Source organism: Brachionichthys hirsutus, chromosome 19 (assembly GCF_040956055.1).
Source record: "Brachionichthys hirsutus isolate HB-005 chromosome 19, CSIRO-AGI_Bhir_v1, whole genome shotgun sequence".
In the NCBI taxonomy this organism is placed as follows: domain Eukaryota; kingdom Metazoa; phylum Chordata; class Actinopteri; order Lophiiformes; family Brachionichthyidae; genus Brachionichthys; species Brachionichthys hirsutus.
In genome coordinates this window covers 573,009-592,724 of record NC_090915.1, presented here as the reverse complement: position 1 = coordinate 592,724, position 19,716 = coordinate 573,009, and the positions used below count along the sequence as shown (strand labels likewise).

The 19,716-nt window shown below is 45.7% G+C and overlaps 1 protein-coding gene across 1 annotated transcript in view; it reads right to left on the bottom strand.

Annotated features, from left to right (window-relative positions):
• Positions 1–17,208, bottom strand: part of LOC137908775 (transcription factor 4-like) — a 181,087-nt gene extending 163,879 nt beyond the window's left edge. The window contains 4 exon segments of the mRNA XM_068753197.1: positions 12,390–12,462; positions 16,790–16,828; positions 17,106–17,186; positions 17,188–17,208. Coding sequence (XP_068609298.1) covers positions 12,390–12,462; positions 16,790–16,828; positions 17,106–17,186; positions 17,188–17,208 — 214 coding nt within the window.
• Positions 17,209–19,716: the final 2,508 nt, after the last annotated feature.

Below are 19,716 nucleotides of genomic sequence, written 5' to 3'. Positions count from 1 at the left end.
ACTCCACGAGGAGACCACCAACATCTGGGTCGGCAGCTTGCCGCTACTACCCAAAATGAATTAACCCTTTACCGTCATTACGGCTGTAGCACCAGCACCACCTGCTGGTCAATGGAGCACCGACGCCGCTTCCCGGTAATGGCGGTGCATTATTACCGTAACACCAGGCATAGACAACAATAGCGCCGGCGCTACGGCCGTGGAAAGAGGGTTAATCAATGATCAATATTGAAGTAGTGTGGTTCAGTAAGTTCTCGAGTTAACCGTGAAGCCCAGGACCAAAACTCAAGTCTGTACTACAACAGGGTTGATGCTAATATTCACAATAACAACTTCAGCTATAAGTAATCAGTACACACAAAAAAGAATCATCACAGGTTGTTCTCTTTCAACTGGAAGAGAGTTAGAGAATGGAAAGAGTCGCAATGAAGAGGCAGATGTGAAAGGGAGAAGAAAAAGAGCAAGAAGTGAGGGAGTCAAAGAGAGTCACGAAGAAATGTTTGGAGCGAGACGTTCTCGCTATTCAGAGTCCTGACAGTGTGGAATGTGAGAGGAGAGATCAACGCGGTATCTCTGACACACACACACACACACTTCAGCCAATGAGGACGAAGCAGCCTGATCTCCTCAGGTCTCACACACACACATACCAACACACAGAGTCAAGATCTGACCTGTCTGCCTCTCATCAGTTTCCTTCCTCCCAACAATCAGTGTGGGAGGAACCAGAATTCACTATTTTATTGGTGAAAGCTTTGCAGCTCTGTCTCCTCGTCCAACACGCACGGCCAGGAGGGCGGCGGCAGCGGCCCTTCACCGGCGAGCGGCAGGTTGCGTGATGAACGAACACAACGGCCAGGAGGGCGGCGGCAGCGGCCCTTCACCGGCCAGCGGCAGGTTGCGTGATGAACGAACACAACGGCCAGGAGGGCGGCGGCAGCGGCCCTTCACGGGCGAGCGGCAGGTTGCGTGATGAACGAACACAACGGCCAGGAGGGCGGCGGCAGCGGCCCTTCACCGGCGAGCGGCAGGTTGCGTGATGAAGGAACACAACGGCCAGGAGGGCGGCGGCAGCGGCCCTTCACCGGCGAGCGGCAGGTTGCGTGATGAACGAACACAACGGCCAGGAGGGCGGCGGCAGCGGCCCTTCACCGGCCAGCGGCAGGTTGCGTGTTTGATTGCATCAGTAAATAAACAAGTGCGTAAATCAATTAGAAAATACAGAGTATAATAATATAAAGTTCTATCGTATGAAAAGTGGTACTTATATATTATAAACTACTAAACATAGTTCAGGGTTGCACTGTCAACCTCTCCAGCAGCTTAGACCAATCAAAATGACTTCCTTTGGAATGAAACCGGGCTGGTCAGAAGATGAATTCACCACACAAGAGGTCAAAGGTCATGATCAACTGCCTGGGTGAATCACTGTCTTAGAGCTTAGCTCTCGTAAGCTCGGCATCATTGCAGAAACAGAACATCTCCTGTCCTGCAGAATTCCAGAATGCCATTAGCAAACACAAACCCCCCCCCCCCCCCCCCCCACACACACACACACACACACACACATACACATTCACTTGCTCTGGCCCATCACAAGCAAGACCAGATGGCACTAGGGATGTTCCAGGCAATTTACAATGTGTGTGTGTGTGTGTGTGTGAAAGTAAAGGGGGGGGGGGGGGGGGGGTATATCTCCTCCACACACACACACGCACACGCACACGCACACAGGGACTTGGCAGTGCCACTGTGGTGCCAGCGCTGCCAAGGCATGAGAATAAAACAAAAGCCGGGATGAACCATCAGGCTCCTCCCCTCCTCCCACCCCCCACTCCGAATCAGATGGTTTAACCCGCTGATCTCTGTGTCTCTGGCTGTCAACGCGCATCATGTTCGCACATACAACGACCTTACGGGCACAGCCACCCAAAGACAATCGTCAGAAGCGGTGCCTCTCTCCTCTAAGTTAGCGGTGAGCAATTTGGGAAAAGGGCAGAAGAAAAAAAAAGCTTGATGTATGAAAATGTAAAGATTAAAATGGCTTTGAGAAAAAGAAATTCCTTGAAAAGCCTTGTTTCTACAAAAACCAACTAGGAAGAGCACCGTTTCCATGGGTGACCAGCTCCTCTCCAAAATAATGATCCATCGTCATGCCCTCTTTCTTAGGACTACAACGTTTAATCTCTTGATCTCTCGACCTCCAGTCTTTTTCAGGGTACAGTTGGACACTGTGGGCGGATGCCTTGTGAATAGTGCAACACGCTTTCACAGGCGCTCACACTCGGCATCAGTGTGTGTAACAGCGTGTTGATTCAGTTGGTACAGGCGGAACCTTTCAACCCTGCGGTGTGGCTCATTTGGTTTGGGATGGAAAAGCAAACGATGACTTGTGGCCTTTTAGTTCTGCTACAGAAGGACGGCGCTCCCTGATCGGACCGGTTCCGGTCGCTCTGTCTGGCTGCTCATCGTGATGAGTTCACATTTCAGTCAGACTCCAGTGGCTGTTTGGATTTTGTTTTTAAATGCATGAACTCATTATTTTATCTTGTTAAATATTTAATTTAAATTATATCATATTAAGGATTGCTGAAAAGAGACATTTAAAGGCCCATTATGCTCTACGGACACAAAAGTACACAAATATCCATCAACAACTACATATTTCCATACAGCCTTTATAACAATGCAGTGGAGTACTCAGCAAATACAAAGCAGCAACGTACGTAGTACAATATGCCTCGAAGTCTTCAAATAGGAGAAAGATTCTAAATGAATGAAATGTGGAAGGAAAGGCTGACAAAAGACAAGCTGATGAGGAAGAGGAGCGGGCACAGGGTAGAGAAACAGAGGTCGTCTCAGAGGGGGTTGAGGCCGAAGGGTTGACAGCAGTCCAGAGAGGATGGCGAACAGGTGAAAGGAGGAACACCTCGAGAATGAGGAGCAAGAGCGACGGGATGAAGGAGGAAGAGGAGTCGTGATGAGGCAGGGCGGAGAAAGCGGAGGCTGGAGAACGGAGACGTAGGCGGAATCAGACACATTTGATTCTTCTCAATTAACAATCACTAGTTTCACATAGGACGCCACTTCTGCCATCACTTTAGACGCACACACACACACACGCACACACACGCACACACACGCACACGGGCCAGAGAGGGATAGCTGTCTCTAACTGGAGTGGTGTTTGTTACGGAGGTGTTGAGCGCTGCAGTAATTGCCAGGCAGGCTGCTTGACGCTGCCTGTCTCTTTATGTCTTAAGGACTGGGTAATTAGACACATGACCAAGATTGTGCCGCCACCGCTGCCTGTACGAGCGAACAGGTGTGGGAGCAAGTTTCAGAACACTAGCCCCCCCCCGATGACGTCACGGACCGACCACCGAGAGAGAAGAAGAGCTTGTCACCGCCAAAGAGAACCTGGAGCCGCCATGACGCCACGTTCTCCACAGGAGACACTCGACTTCTGCCGACTGGAAGAGACGGGATGAGCAGAGTGTTTGACTGAGTGGCAAACGAAAACACGCACAGGTGTGTGAACATAACACCTCAACCAAAAGTCACAGGAAGCGTCGCCATGACCTCGTGACATCGAGATGCTAACATGCTATTATCAGGATGCTACAATATAGCTCCAGAGATGCCACAGTTTTCACTTCCCAGACCCAGACAAAATGATTATGACAAAATGATAATGACAATGATAATGATCAAATCAAATCAAATCAAATCATTTTCAGATTCTAGAAATCATCTTCTGACAGCTTCCTTGCTTCATCGTGACCCAGCAGCTACTCCTTGGAAACTTAGCTAAGCATGTTAGCATACTAGCATGTTAGCATGCTAGCGTTTGCCATCCTGTCCAAAGTAAAGGTGAAGCTGATTTAAAAATCGGATTGTTTTATTATTTTCTCCAAACAGATATGAAACTGAGCCCAATAATCCGAAATACATATATATATATATTCGGTGTGTGTGTGTATATATATAGAGAGAACATACATATGTAATACAATATAGTCGTGGATGTTTAAATATCAGTTTTTGAGAGGATTCAATTTTTCTTAGCATAGAACCAGACTGGCTACCTGTCGATGACCAGCACTTAAAGTGATCAGTTGATTGATTAGGAGAAAAGCTCTGAAGGACGAAACTACAATGACATTACCCGATTGGTTAGAGATTTATGCTGAATGAATAATATGTGACACAACTAACATCAGCTGAACTATCGACTGATCGACATGCTGATCGACATGCTGATCGACACGAGCCAGGAAGAGGTCAAAGAGTTTGATCCGATGAATCCAGTCAAAAAGAAAATAAGGCCAGACTTAACAAGTCAGCTTAATTAAACCCAAGTCAAAAACAGCAACAAACTATAAAGTAACCTGAACAGCTCAGCACATCCCAGCAGCGCCTTCGGGGAGAACATATGGTGCTCCCAAACGTTGCGCTTCGGCCCGTCGAAGCAAGCGGCATGTCAATCTCCTGAGCGTTAAAAAAAAGGAAATCCAGGCGAGTTTTCAGACACGAACCTTGAAATCACTGCCATTATTAGCAGAATCATTATTAGCATTAGAAAAGCAAATGGGGCTAATAATATTTGCCATTATGGCTAAAAACGCCTATTAATCCCTAATCCGCACCACAATTAAAAGCATGGATGGTGTCTTTGTGAGTCGTTCTGCTTCGCCTTGCCAGGGAAACGAGACAATTTCCCCGCCTCCGAGGCAGGGAGAAGGTGGGAGTGAGGCATTAAGCGACGGGCTCCTGCTCTCCATCTCTATTTTGAAAGCGATCAGCCGGGGCCCTTCTGAGTGACAGGCGTAGCAGAGGCAGATTTGACTGGATAGAGGCAAGAGGGTGGCGGTGGGGGCGTTCCTCGCCGCGCTGAAGCGCGCTATCTGCCTCCGAACAAGTGCATCAAATCCAACGGGAGAGGGGATATTATTAAAGCAGGCCCTTTTTCTCGCTGCTGTGAACTGTGACTTAATAAGCTATGCCAATTAGGGGAACAAAAATCAGGCGTGCCATCGGAGCTCTCTCTATCCTTGCCCAAATGTCTCTGCTAATGCGTGAAGCTCTCTGGCAGGGACAACAGCGCTGCTGTTTTTTTCCTTTTTCTTTTTCTTGGCTTAAATATTAAAAAGAAGAAGAGGAAGCGGTTGGAGGAAAGAAGGCTGGACAAAAATAATATGAAACAGGATAAAGCTGAATGATTTCTCGATTTCCATGAATGCACCCTGATGACGAGTACGAGTACTGACAGCTCATCCAAAACCGGTGTGTCTTACTATTGTGCACAAATGAAATTATTGGTGTCTATTAATTTTCATTGCTTACGTTTCCAAATTGAATTATTCTTAACAATCTCTAATTAAACCAAACAAAAACCTAATGTATTTTGTCCTTGCCGCTTTGGCCTTATACGTGCATGAAGCAGAGCACAATGGACTTCATCAACATGTCATCTGGCCCTACCTTCAGATTGTGCACAGATTGTGCACAGCATTAATCCGCCGCAGCAGAAAGCAGCTGGAGTGAAACACTCTCGATAAAGGAAGGACGGCGCTTCACTTCCCCGGCAGCAACCATCGGGCTTGTTTCTGCCCGGAGGAGTGAGGAAGCATCGAGGGACGCTCTGCTCCATCCCAACATGTAGCTCAGGGCCTCAGGCTAACGACTTATTCTACGCTGCAGGTATGAATGTCTGCATGTCAGCCCTGTGATTGATCAGTGACCCCCCCCCACCTCAGCTATTGGCTGAATAGAATGATAGTTAATTTGCATCTATTGATGGGATTTGTTGAAAATAATTTTACGAATCCTATTTCTCCTCCTATTTATTATTTTTCTTTACGTTCCTTCTGCTTTGTTTGCTTGCAGCCTTTCTCCATCTTTCTTTTCTCCTGTCTTTCCTTCCATTCCTGATTTTACTTGCCTCATTTCTTTTCTTTTTTATTTCTTTATATTGCCTATTCTCGAATCATTCGCCTCTCGTTCCTTCCTTCCATTTATTAATTAATCGTTTCTTTTTTTTGCCCTTTTCCATTCTTTCTTCAACATCTTTCTCTTGCATTCCATTTATTTCTTCTCCGTCTTTATCTATCCTTTGTTGTCTCCTTCCTTCCTTTCCAACCTCTTTGCTTCCTTCCTTCCTTCCTTCCTTTGTTTCTTCCTTTTTGACTTTTCTTACAATTCCTTTTTGTTAGTTCCTTTCTCAATCCATCCCATTCTCCCCTTTCATTCTTCTTTCTTTTCTCTTTCTCCTCTATCCTTTTCCTTTCACATTTCTTTTATTTCATTTCTCTCTATTTTTCTTTAGTTCATTTTGCTGACTCTCAAGGAAATGTTTCCTCTCTCTCACTGCCTGCTTCCTTCCATGGCAACAGAGATGAGGTTTGCCCTCCTGTGCCCTCAGATCCCTTCCACACATGTGCAGCACGTATTCTCCTATGAACGTACACATGTACGCCCTTTCACACAGGCTCACGCACCTCCCTTTCCAACACCACTGACAGGGAGACAAACACCCGATCCGAGAGGTTACAGCATCAAAAAGAGGAAAAGCAGCAAAAGCAGCAAAAGCAGCAAAAGCAGCAAAAGCAGCCAAGACCTGAAATAGACGAGTGGCTTTGACAGGCCGTTCTCACTGAATGGCTTCATCCAGGAGGAGATTAGAAACACACACAGAGTTTGAAGTGTGCTTTATTTTTCCAAGGATGATCCCAAAATAAACAACAACAATAAAGGTAAAATCTCCCAATAATTAAAACACCTAATCCACTTTCTGGTTGGTGTGACCGTGGGCTGAGCATGTTATCCAGGACTCGTGGGGATTGTAGCGGGTTTATGTTTTGATCTTTATGTGTTCTAACGTTAAGATATCGGCAAAACGAAGAAGACTTATGAGGAATGAGGAGAGGGCTTCAAAATAAAAATGTAATCACGGCATTGTGTGAAGTCTGTCATTTCAAAATTCAACGTTTTGAAAAGGATATCCATCCCTATCCTCAAAAGCATCAAGAACCAAATCCTGGAACCCAATTTCATTGCTGTGCTTCTCTGCATGACTGACATGTTTTTACTCTTCTGTGTTCCATACCTCATCCAGGTTATCCTCCTTTATGTTCAAATTTTACTGTCTCTGTTTGGCAACCTCTATCTACCTTCCTAAGCATTCAAAGACCATCACACTGAGCACCGGAGCCCCACAAGGGTGTGTACTCAGCCCACTGCTGACCCACAAAGTCCTGTGCCCCAACCTACAGCAGCACATCACCACTGTGGTGAAAACTATTAAGAGAACTGAGGTCAGTCTGCTGGTGCAGTGGTGCAAGGACAACAATCACTGAGCCCGTGAGCTGGAGTCCTGTCATGTTCCAGCCTGCTTCAAGTCCTCCACCGTTGTTCCTGTCCCCAAGAAGCCAGGGACCACAGGACTTAATGACTACAGACCGGTGGCACTGACATCTGTGTTCTGGTTCTCCACCACCTGAAGACCCTCTCCGCCCCCCTCCTGGACCCGCTGCAGTTCGCCTACCGAGCCAACAGGTCTGTAGACGACGCAGTCAATCTGGCCCTCCACTTCATCCTGCAGCATCTGGACTCCCCAGGAACCTACGCCAGGATCCTGTTTGTGGACTTCAGCTCAGCTTTCAACGCCATCCTCCCGGGACTGATCCAGGACAAGCTGCTCCAGCTCGACGTGCCCGACTCCCTCTGCTGGTGGATCACCGACTTCCTGATGGACCGGAGGCAGCATGTGCGGCTGGGGTCTACGGTCTCGGACACCCTGACTATCAGCACCGGATCCCCCCAGGGCTGTGTACTTTCCCCCTGGCTCTTCTCCCTGTACACCAACTGCTGCACCTCCAGCCATCAGTCCGTTAAACTGATTAAGTTTGCGGACGACACCACCCTCATCGGGCTCATCTCGGACGGTGATGAGTCGGCCTATAGGAGGGAGGTGGACCGGCTGGTGTCCTGGTGTAGCAGCAACAACCTGGAGCTGAACAGCCAGAAAACAGTGGAGATGATCGTGGACTTCAGGAAAGTCACAGCCCCACCGTCCCCCCTCGCCCTCACAGACTCCCCTACCCCCATCTCCATCGGGGACTCTTTCCGCTTCCTGGGCACCACCATCACCCGGGACCTCAAGTGGGAGCCGACCATCAGCTCCCTCATCAAGAAGGCTCAGCAGAGGATGTACTTCCTGCGGCAGCTGAGGAAACTGATGCTGCTGTTTTGTGGTAGATTTTTATATTCCTAAATGTATTTTTTTTTATCCCAGTCTATCTTTATCATAAATTAATGTTTCATGTTGCACGTAGGCAAAAAATTAAATTAATTAAATTAAAATTAAAAATTAAACAAATCCTAGTTTGTGAATCCTTTTCACTAACAATGGCAATAAAATCTATTCTGATTCTGATTCTGATTCTCAACATGGAAAAGAAAAAGGATATTGTTGTCAACTTCAGGAGATGTCAACCAAATGAATATCAAGAACTATGGTTCATTTTAAACCATCTGTTAAATACAGGACTGCTGATGTTGCTACATGCCACATCACCCCACTCTGTAAAAAGCTCCAAAGGTGCTGCGGCTTCTCCATTGTTTCATCGTTACAACAGTGGTTGGAGTTAGTAACAGCCAGACGAGGTTGTGATGTTTTGATGGTGTTCCATTCGGGTGAAAAAGTATAATTAAAAGCAGCTAGTGGGATTTAGCAGCTAACTGAAAGAAGACAAAAATCAACAGAAGCTTTCATCAAACTGGGGAGACAATTTGAGCTCCTCACCCTCCGAATGGAAGAGATAAAGCACCATGTGTCACATGGAAAGTAAAGGATTGTTTTTACCATTACATTTAGACTTACTCATGCAAATGTGTTAATAAAATAAAATAAACAAATCTTCAAACAGTATGCAGATGATGCAGTGCTCTACATCACAATATGGACCTTCTGTTTGTTGATCCTCATCATGGCATTTAGAAACACAGATTGACACATTGACAGCAGCACATAAGTGATGATGATGATGATGATGATGATGATGTAACATTTATCTTCTTTTATGCTCAAACCAAAGACTTGAGTGATGACGTGATCCTGTCTGGACACGGTTCAGTGTCAGTGTGTCCCAGGCTCTGGCCTCGTCCCGGTCTTTTCAAACTGCTGCTCTCATGGTAGTGGAGCTCTATAGAGTTCTAATTAGCTGCATTCACAAACAGCCCTGGGCTCATCAAAATGCAGAGGCCTGCAGAAAGCCACAGCAGGGGTGAGCGGAGTTTGTGTGTGCAAGTATGTGTGCATGTGGGGCTTTAGATATGTGTGTACGAGAAACACGTTGATATGTATAAGTGTGCATGGGTGTGCAACACCAGTGTGTGTTCATCTATCAAACGCAAAAAAAGACACCAGCAGTCTCGACGTGAAGAAGCAGCAAACCGAGGTCGAACAAACGCTACAAAATTCTACAAAAACTGAGCTGTTTCTTCCCAAAATTGGTCCATTTCCATGCAAGACACAGGAGCAAAAGACACCGCCAAAACCACAGCAACAACAACAACAATGACAACCACCCAGTAAACAAGGAAGATGTCTCAACATCCCTGTTTTCCAGCCAACAGACAAAATGGCTTCCGAAAGCCGTTTAGAGGCAAATAACATGTGCAGGGGGGGCAAGAAAAATGACCTGGCTGTTTTTAGACAGACGCTTTGACAAGAGAAAAGAAAAAGGAACGCATCCTCCTGCTCTGGAGGACAGAGGTTAGCTTCAGCTCATGTAAGAGTAGACACAAAGCTGATGCAGCAAAATGCTAGCCGACAAATGAGAGAAACACAGCATGACGTTCATGCATGGCAGGAGGCCAGAGGGGCATTTTGCTGGGTTGCAGTAATATAGGATCAAGCCCATCTACATATCAAACGGCCAACTAATAAACTAGCTCACAAAACAAGACAAAAGACTTTCTGCAAACAAGCACAACATAGAAAATGGTCACCGTCACCTAATCGCTCCACGATCAACGGTATTTGAAGCGGTTGCACTCGTACTCCCATTACACACGTGCTCATACACACCCCCAAACACAACTCACCGGCCAGGGCACATCTCACTGACTGAAGAACGGAGACCAGAATGAACACAGTCCAGCGTTAATCTGTGATCACTGTAAATAGTAAACAGACACCAAAAATGCCTCAAAGGTTTCCAGAGTTCAGGCAGAGGAGGGTGCAATTCATTTGCATCAGGCCAAATAAACTGACCCTGAAACTTAGCCCTACCCTTCTGTTTTTCCTTCCAGTGCAGTAGTGGGGCAGGAGGGGTAACGACCGCCAGGGCACCTTCCAAATGAAATCTTTTCAGATGCAGAATCAACATGGAACCGTAGAAGACAGCAAATCCCAGAAAACCTTTTGATTAATGTCGATGCACATGTAGGTGTCACAACAATCCAGCAGATAATTGGCTTGTTATAACGTGCACTTAAGAAAAGTGGGTTTTTACCCACGATTCTCATGCAGTTTTGGACATTTAACTCATTGAGTGCCCCAGTTTTCACGCATTTTTCCCGATTTTTCAAGGACCCAGAATATTCTTTACTGTGACTATGCACCTACCATATGAAAGATTAAAGTATCTTATTTCATCAGGAAAGATAATTGTCTCCTACCATGTTTCATTCCAGAGTTATTGGCCGTTGTTTGGTAGTGAATGTTTGGGTTATAAAAGAAAACGTCTTTAGACGTGAAGGGCACTCAAAGAGTTAACCTTTATTTTCTGTCACTTTCTATCATCTGATCACTAATGGCGATAGCGGTAGCAGCAACGGGCCTGCATATAGAAATATACTGCATTCGTGTTTTCATGGGACATTTTAGCAAAGCAGATGTCTCATCTCATTTCCAGCAGGGAAGAGCACCGGATCTGGAATATGTGGCCCCGAATCAGACTTTGATGGTAGTAGATCTTATGAGGAGGCCAACAATATTGTATTTGTCCAACGTTAGTCAAAAATCCTTCGTAAAATATTGTGGATCCAAAATGACGATGTGGATCATCACCATTTTGTACAAATAATGTGGAGCATTAAATGTTTATTTCAAGTCTAGGTAATGATTATTGTGCAGAATGACACATAATGAGCTAGCTTCAGGTTTCTAGCTCTGTTCGTTCCTGTTCACATCAGAATAGGAGAAACCAGATTATAATCCAGCAATGTCACAACAACGTCATGACAGTGTAATCGATACCAACCTCCTGAATGTGCTTCATTTCTTTTATCTACTTATTCCTGTGATGCTAATGAAAGGACAATATCCAGATCTGCACCAGAATCCGCTCCATTACTACTCTAATGTGCTTTTGCCATACTAAGAAATAAATCAACCAACCAAAAACGACCTCATAGGAGGAGGCAATGGGTGAAGGAATGACTAATCAACCAACTCGTGACTCGCATGCTTAAAATCCAATCCAAATGGCCGATTCACTGGATGACTAGGTGAATGAGTCAGCAACACAACATGACAACCAACGAACTGACTGGATGAATGGCGCACGGATTCTGCATGCATGAGCGTCTCTCTGACGGCTGGCGACTTTAGGAACTGTACGGTTAAGCTTCACATCCAGACAATCATATATACGTCAAAGGCGCCACAACACACACACACACACGCACACACACACACGCACACAGAGGCAGGCAGAATGAGAGGACCAGTCGCAAAAACAGGAAGTCCATCTCGGGAGTGAGCCGGAGCAGCTGAGAAACAAACGTGCTGCTGAAAAACAAAGACAAATCAGCGGCTCAACGCTCAGAAAACATTTACTGCAGAAGCACGCATGCAAACCGCAGAGGGGCACAGGTACGTTGCCCCTGCAGCAGTTACCCTCGACCCAAAATTGGGTTAATCTGCTGCTCAAAATAGTTTCCTGTTTGTGTCCAGTTGTTGGGCTTTTGTTTGAAAAAACAAATACGACTGTTGTGATATTTGTTGGTTGTTTTTTGTTCATTTTCATCCCCAATAGGCACCGGTGGGTTTGTGATTGAGCGCCACAGATGAGGTGGATCCGCACATAATCAAAGAAATATAATTAACCCCATTGTTTCAGCAAAATGTGATGAAATTGAGAGAAACAAAAAGCATCGAGCAGCTCAAGAAACAAGGCTGGCCTAAGTATTTCAATCACTCCTGATTTCTGAACACAACACATTTTTCAACGTCTCTTTAAAAACGAGTCACACCAGAACCCCCCCCCCCCCCCCCCCCACATGTGCAAAAAAAAGAAAAAGAGAGAGACTGAAACGGCAAGCAGAGCTGCAGGTGTAAGAGGCAAGGGGAGGACAAGAAGAAGAGAAGTCTGACGTACTTGAGCCGGAGAAATGTCCGCTCCCCAGGGAGGTCAGCCCGTTCTTTCCACTGCTAACAGGAGGGGAAAACATCTACAAGGCAAACAGAGCGCACATTACCTCTGAGAGCAGTGGCAGAGCAGTCACACACACATCTGCAGAAACACCACTGCGGCTACACAACCAGAGCTTCATTCCAAAACAACACGCCAGATTCTCATCACATCACAGTCACAGCTTAAATGTAACGGCCACTCTGTGATCGGGATCGGCCAATGAGAGCAGGTTTCAGGCTTTTTAAATGGTGGGTCTTTTGTTCTGGAAGGAAACTCTTTGAGGGTATTTAAGGAAACAATAGTCCATCATCACCGGGGCCGGGTATAACTCCGTCATGTTTTGGCACAAATACCAACATTATTAGTAGCCTTTTATCTTATCTACATTTTAGTTTTTTTATTCAAATCAAATCTAAAATCGGTAAAACTTCAAATGAAATCAGATTTATAAAGGAGACAAAGAGACAAACACTTGCAGAGTTGGGACTAAGCCAATTGCTAGCAAATGACACGTTTGAATGAAATCTCTGGGGTCAAGTCCCAATTCATCACCAACAGGTTCCTGGTTAGATCTGAAGTCAGGACTGGTGCGGCTGCCACAAGATATGGTGCCAATTCTCAGTCAAGTCCCGAGTCCCAGGTCAAGACACGGACATCCAAACCTAAGTTCAGTACGTCTTCCTTAGTCGAGTCAGGACAGGTACAGGAAGGGAAACCAGCCTGAGACAGATCTGGTTCTAAAACAGAGTAACCGTCAGCAGAGCACAGATTCAGATGCCCTCCTGGGACCCAGCCCGCCAGTTAGCATCATACATGATGGATTAATCACCTTTATTTTGCCGTTACATATTTAAAATAGCTGTACGGTATTATTGAAAGGTTAATATATGTGTATTATTGAAGGGTTAATATATGTGTATTATTGAAGGGTTAATATATGTGTATTATTGAAGGGTTAATATATGTGTATTATTGAAAGGTTAATATATGTGTATTATTGAAGAGTTAATATATGTGTAGTATTGAAGGGTTAATATATGTGTATTATTGAAGGGTTAATATATGTGTATTATTGAAGAGTTAATATATGTGTAGTATTGAAGGGTTAATATATGTGTATTATTGAAGAGTTAATATATGTGTAGTATTGAAGGGTTAATATATGTGTATTATTGAAAGGTTAATATATGTGTATTATTGAAGGGTTAATATATGTGTATTATTGAAGGGTTAATATATGTGTATTATTGAAGGGTTAATATATGTGTATTATTGAAGGGTTAATATATGTGTATTATTGAAGAGTTAATATATGTGTAGTATTGAAGGGTTAATATATGTGTATTATTGAAGGGTTAATATATGTGTATTATTGAAGGGTTAATATATGTGTATTATTGAAGGGTTAATATATGTGTATTATTGAAGGGTTAATATATGTGTATTATTGAAGGGTTAATATATGTGTATTATTGAAGGGTTAATATATGTGTATTATTGAAGGGTTAATATATGTGTATTATTGAAGAGTTAATATATGTGTATTATTGAAGGGTTAATATATGTGTATTATTGAAGGGTTAATATATGTGTATTATTGAAGGGTTAATATATGTGTATTATTGAAGGGTTAATATATGTGTATTATTGAAGGGTTAATATATGTGTATTATTGAAGGGTTAATATATGTGTATTATTGAAGAGTTAATATATGTGTATTATTGAAGGGTTAATATGTGTGTATTATTGAAGGGTTAATATATGTGTATTATTGAAGGGTTAATATATGTGTATTATTGAAGGGTTAATATATGTGTGTATTATTGAAGGATTAATATGTGTGTATTATTGAAGGGTTAATATATGTGTATTATTGAAGGATTAATATGTGTGTATTATTGAAGGGTTAATATATGTGTGTATTACTGAAGGGTTAATATATGTGTGTATTACTGAATATTTAATACGTGTGTATTACTGAAGGGTTAATATGTGTGTATTATTGAATATTTAATACGTGTGTATTATTGAAGGGTTAATACATGTGTGTATTATTGAAGAGTTAATATATGTGTAGTACTGAAGGGTTAATATATGTGTGTATTACTGAATATTTAATACGTGTGTATTACTGAAGGGTTAATATGTGTGTATTATTGAATATTTAATATGTGTGTATTACTGAAGGGTTAATATATGTGTAGTACTGAAGGGTTAATATATGTGTGTATTACTGAATATTTAATACGTGTGTATTACTGAAGGGTTAATATGTGTGTATTATTGAATATTTAATATGTGTGTATTACTGAAGGGTTAATACATGTGTGTATTACTGAATATTTAATACGTGTGTATTACTGCTTTCTGACTTCCTTTCACCGTTTAGTTCCTGTAATGTTGGAGACTCTGATCGATCGGTTTATGAATCAGTGAATTCTGTCTCTGGATGCCGGACGAGAGAAACAATGATCTGACCTTAAATTACGGTCTGCATCAGGTGAGATTCATGATGTGCCACAGAAGTCCTGTCTCTATACAGGAGATTATTGTTTTAGGTTTTATTATTAACAAACACTTGAATTTATAAATGCAAATAGAAAATAGGATGTAATTATTATTAATATTCCTGCCGGCGGAGCCTCAGCTGTGAATGATGACGTTAACGTTCCTCTGGGTGGCTTTTGTCTCCCGTCTTCTGTTGCGTGGAGCCTCAGAACTCCTGTGATGCGAGCCGGTCACCTGTGAGCCGGTCACCTGCGAGCCGGTCACCTGCGTGCCGGTCACCTGTGTGCCGGTCACCTGCGAGCCGGTCACCTGCGTGCCGGTCACCTGTGTGCCGGTCACCTGCGAGCCGGTCACCTGCGAGCCGGTCACCTGCGAGCCGGTCACCTGGGTGCCGGTCACCTGCGAGCGGGTCACCTGCGAGCCGGTCACCTGTGAGCGGGTCACCTGTGTGCCGGTCACCTGCGAGCCGGTCACCTGCGAGCCGGTCACCTGTGAGCGGGTCACCTGTGTGCCGGTCACCTGTGAGCGGGTCACCTGTGAGCGGGTCACCTGTGTGCCGGTCACCTGTGAGCGGGTCACCTGTGAGCCGGTCACCTGCGAGCCGGTCACCTGCGTGCCGGTCACCTGTGTGCCGGTCACCTGCGAGCCGGTCACCTGCGTGCCGGTCACCTGTGTGCCGGTCACCTGCGAGCCGGTCACCTGCGAGCCGGTCACCTGCGAGCCGGTCACCTGGGTGCCGGTCACCTGCGAGCGGGTCACCTGCGTGCGGGTCACCTGCATGCCGGTCACCTGCGAGCCGGTCACCTGCGAGCCGGTCACCTGCAAGCCGGTCACCTGCGAGCGGGTCACCTGCGAGCCGGTCACCTGAGTGCCGGTCACCTGCGAGCCGGTCACCTGCGAGCCGGTCACCTGAGTGCCGGTCACCTGGGTGCCGGTCACCTGCGAGCCGGTCACCTGAGTGCCGGTCACCTGAGTGCCGGTCACCTGCGAGCCGGTCACCTGAGTGCCGGTCACCTGAGTGCCGGTCACCTGCGTGCCGGTCACCTGCGAGCGGGTCACCTGAGTGCCGGTCACCTGCGAGCGGGTCACCTGAGTGCCGGTCACCTGAGTGCCGGTCACCTGAGTGCCGGTCACCTGAGTGCCGGTCACCTGCGTGCCGGTCACCTGCGAGCCGGTCACCTGAGTGCCGGTCACCTGCGAGCGGGTCACCTGAGTGCCGGTCACCTGCGAGCGGGTCACCTGTGAGCCGGTCACCTGAGTGCCGGTCACCTGCGTGCCGGACTCAGCCTCTGCCTCGCTGCTTTACTGAATTAACATTCGTGCACGTTATTGCCGGGGTCGCAGGGTTGACCTTCCCCTTTGACCTCGCCAGCCTGGCTCTTATTGGAGTATTTTCTGACACCAGGACGCTCTCGCTGCCTCTCTGCCCGTCATAATCGGATTAAAGTGAGTCCGTTTCGGGGTGTTTCGGATCCCTTTTCTCTGCCCCCCCCCTCTCTCCTCCTCTCCAGACTGAAGTTGCTCCCGGAGGAGAGGAAACGTGGCCGGAGAGCTGGGACGCCGTTTCCTGCGCGTCAAGTTCACAACACGGAATGTTCTTTTAAGGAAAAACGGAACGGAGTCCGGATATTGAGCAGCCCGCTGCGGGAGCAGCGATCGAACCCGAGGCGACGCTTGTCTGTCGTTTGTCCGTCACGCAGGTTCACGATCGCGCACGTCGAGCATTTTGCGTCTGGGATCGGGCGTGCCGAGTGGATGGAGCAGACTCTAAACTCACACAGACAATAAAAGAAACATTTCTCGGCCCCATCGCGGGCAAAGATCAGGAAAGAAGGACTTAAATGAGATACACTACCATGGATGTTGGGAACATTTTCAAATCGCTGTTTCGCATCTATAAGACAACAGAATTACTAATGCAGCATCACAATTCTCCACACACAGAAAGGAAATTACGAACGCAACAATACGCACTGACTTTCTTTTGCAAGTTACTCTACACAAACGGAACTTTTGTGCAAATAGCAGAAAGACTAGGTGCAGGTTAAAATGTGCACGTTACGCATGTTGCGTAAAACTCGAGCTAAACATGTAAACACTGTTTACGCGTCTATTTCCGCGGAGGCTGTCTACACTAAACACCATTCACGAGAAGAAGGCGGATTTCCTACCGCGCTGAAGTCCAGTAGGTCACTCAGCTCCTTGTCTGTTCCCAAAGCTGCCATCCGCTGCTGGTGATGCATTTTAGCAAAAATCACACGGATCTAAAAACATGGGAACAAATGGAGAGATGGACAGATAGAAGAAGAGAGGCAGACAGATTGATAGATGGAGAGAGAGAGAGGGGAGAAGGACGAGCTCGGCTCTTTTGCGCACCGCTCCGCTCCCGGATCTCTTTTTCCTCCAGCGGAATAAATCCAGTATAAAACAGCCTCGATCTCAAATCTAGCGTTCTGTCATCCTCGGAGAAGGAGACGGGCTCCAGTCCCGGGACCCTCGGCCGGCAGCAGGGAGCAGGTCGCAAGAGAAGAGAAGAGAAAAAAAGACGGAGGAAATGAAAGACGGGGGCCGACAGGACGCCCCCCCCCCCAGCCAGAGAAGTCCGACCTCTCCGCGCTGAGACGCGCTGAGACGCGCTTCGGCCGCCGCGGCTCTGTCGGGCTCGCACGATAGAACTAAATCACACGCCGCCTCTCTGCGAGCTTCTCCGAGAGGAAGACAGACCGCGTCAGACGTGCTTGCTGCTTGGTTCGCGCGTGTGGTTCGCGCGCGCGACGCGCCCGACGACGACTCCGGGCGGGGTGCGCGCTGCTGCTCCTGGCCGGGCTGAGGTCCCCTCCGCTCGGCTGCGGGTGCTGAAGATCCGCGGCTAGCAGGACGGATCCCATGTGCGTCTGGCACAGCCGCGGCGTGATGAGTGCGTCCGCGCGGCAGCCGCTGCTGCAGGAGAGCGCGGGAAAGAAATGCATTTGGAAGATAAATGTTATTTTTGTAAATTTGGCTGATTGGCGCGCTGATTGTCTGACGCGTAATTGGGCTATTTGGGAATGACAGAGGTGATTGATTTTTTTCGAATGATGCTTGAACTCCAGACGAAATAAAACTTTTTTCAGTACTCAAAAAAATATTGCACTTGTTATTTACATCTAGTTGTCTTCTATGTTATTTCACACCCGTATTTTGTTAAAATGATTCGTTTATTCTTCTGACACTAATTAGATTCTATCATTTTGCGGCTCATTGAATGCATCTTTTTTAGGCCTTTGTAGATAGTTTTTCCGTTTCTTTTTTTTTTTGCTGACTGGACTTAAAAGTGCATTGAAACAAGTGCAACGCTTGACCTGCATGGTACTCCTGTGGGTCACCACTAAACCACTCCAGCACCCAGATCTACTTCCCAGTGCTTTGTTGTTGTTTTTTGCACACGGCTTGCAGGTATAAAATGACTGGCCTATTTCTTTAAATTACACCCTGCATGTGCAAGTTTCTTTCACAGAGGAAAAGCCTGCAAAAACACGCCGGTGCTACGACGCATAAAGGCTTATTTGTTGCTGTGCAAAGTGTTCCTGGATGTTGGCTCTAAAAACAAACTGAACAGCTCATAAAAGCACACGTCCACTCGTTTGATCTGCCTTATATATGTTCCTGATCGCAAGGTGAATTTAATCAGTGGTTTCCATGTTAAATTATAGGAGGAACTTGTCGAGGGTGAAAAGTGTACAAAATGCACTCCAATCATCTTGATTCCCTTTTTTTAAGCACACACGTGCATATAGGGTCATCCTTAAGACTGATTATCAATCAGCCAGACAATCCGGCCTCGGCCCCAAACCCCTGGGTCCCTCGTGAAAAAACAGTCCGTGCAGAACTTATATCTTGTATTTGTGGCAAATTGATTTGGGAAATTGCAGCATTAAATTCAGCAGGGAAAGCATATATATATGCTTTATGTGTAATATATATATATTACACATAAAATATAACGCTGACAACAGAGGTGAGCAAATAGAAACAGACCGAAACCATGTCTGGGAGGGAATCAAACTAACATGTCAGCATGTGAAGTTTTGCAAATGTTGGTGAACGAACATCCAGAAGTGGGAGACGTAAATCCTCGCCGTGTAATTAAATATCAGCAGCACACAGTGGAGATACGCGTCTCAGAAATAAAAGTGTTTCTGTTTTACTCTCATAGCTGATGCGACTGTTCATGTTTCATGCTGTTATTGACAACTAGCACAGGAATGCATATGATAAACATCGTCATGTGTTTGTAGCATTTTGCTGTCCATGAAATCCTCCTTTCCAGGTTTGTGATCATGTGTTTTATAGCTAAGGAGCGTTTTCTCAGTACATAAAAGATCACCCACCCTTTATTGATCACAAACATTTAAACTTAATTGTAAAGTTGAACAAAATGAGTATTCTGGAGTACACGTAACTCAAGGTATGACTTCTTTAGAGTATACTGAGGAATAATACATGAAATGATTTGACAGAATGAGTCTCGTGTAGGACACACGCAGTACGAGACGTTTTGTAATGGAGGACGCGGAAGATGCAAGCAGAGTTTTCAAATATAGACATAAAATGCTTTTAGGAATACTTTGAGGAAGCACAAACATTTCCAGGAAATACAATCTGTCAGGTTATTCAGATTCCAGCTGTGGCTGATTTGGTGGCAACACAAGGGCTCCGCTGGAAACGGTGAAGGCACTGATCACACAGCAGTGGCTCTGGCAGGTGGATTATTCTACCCGACAAGACAACGCGATGGATGAG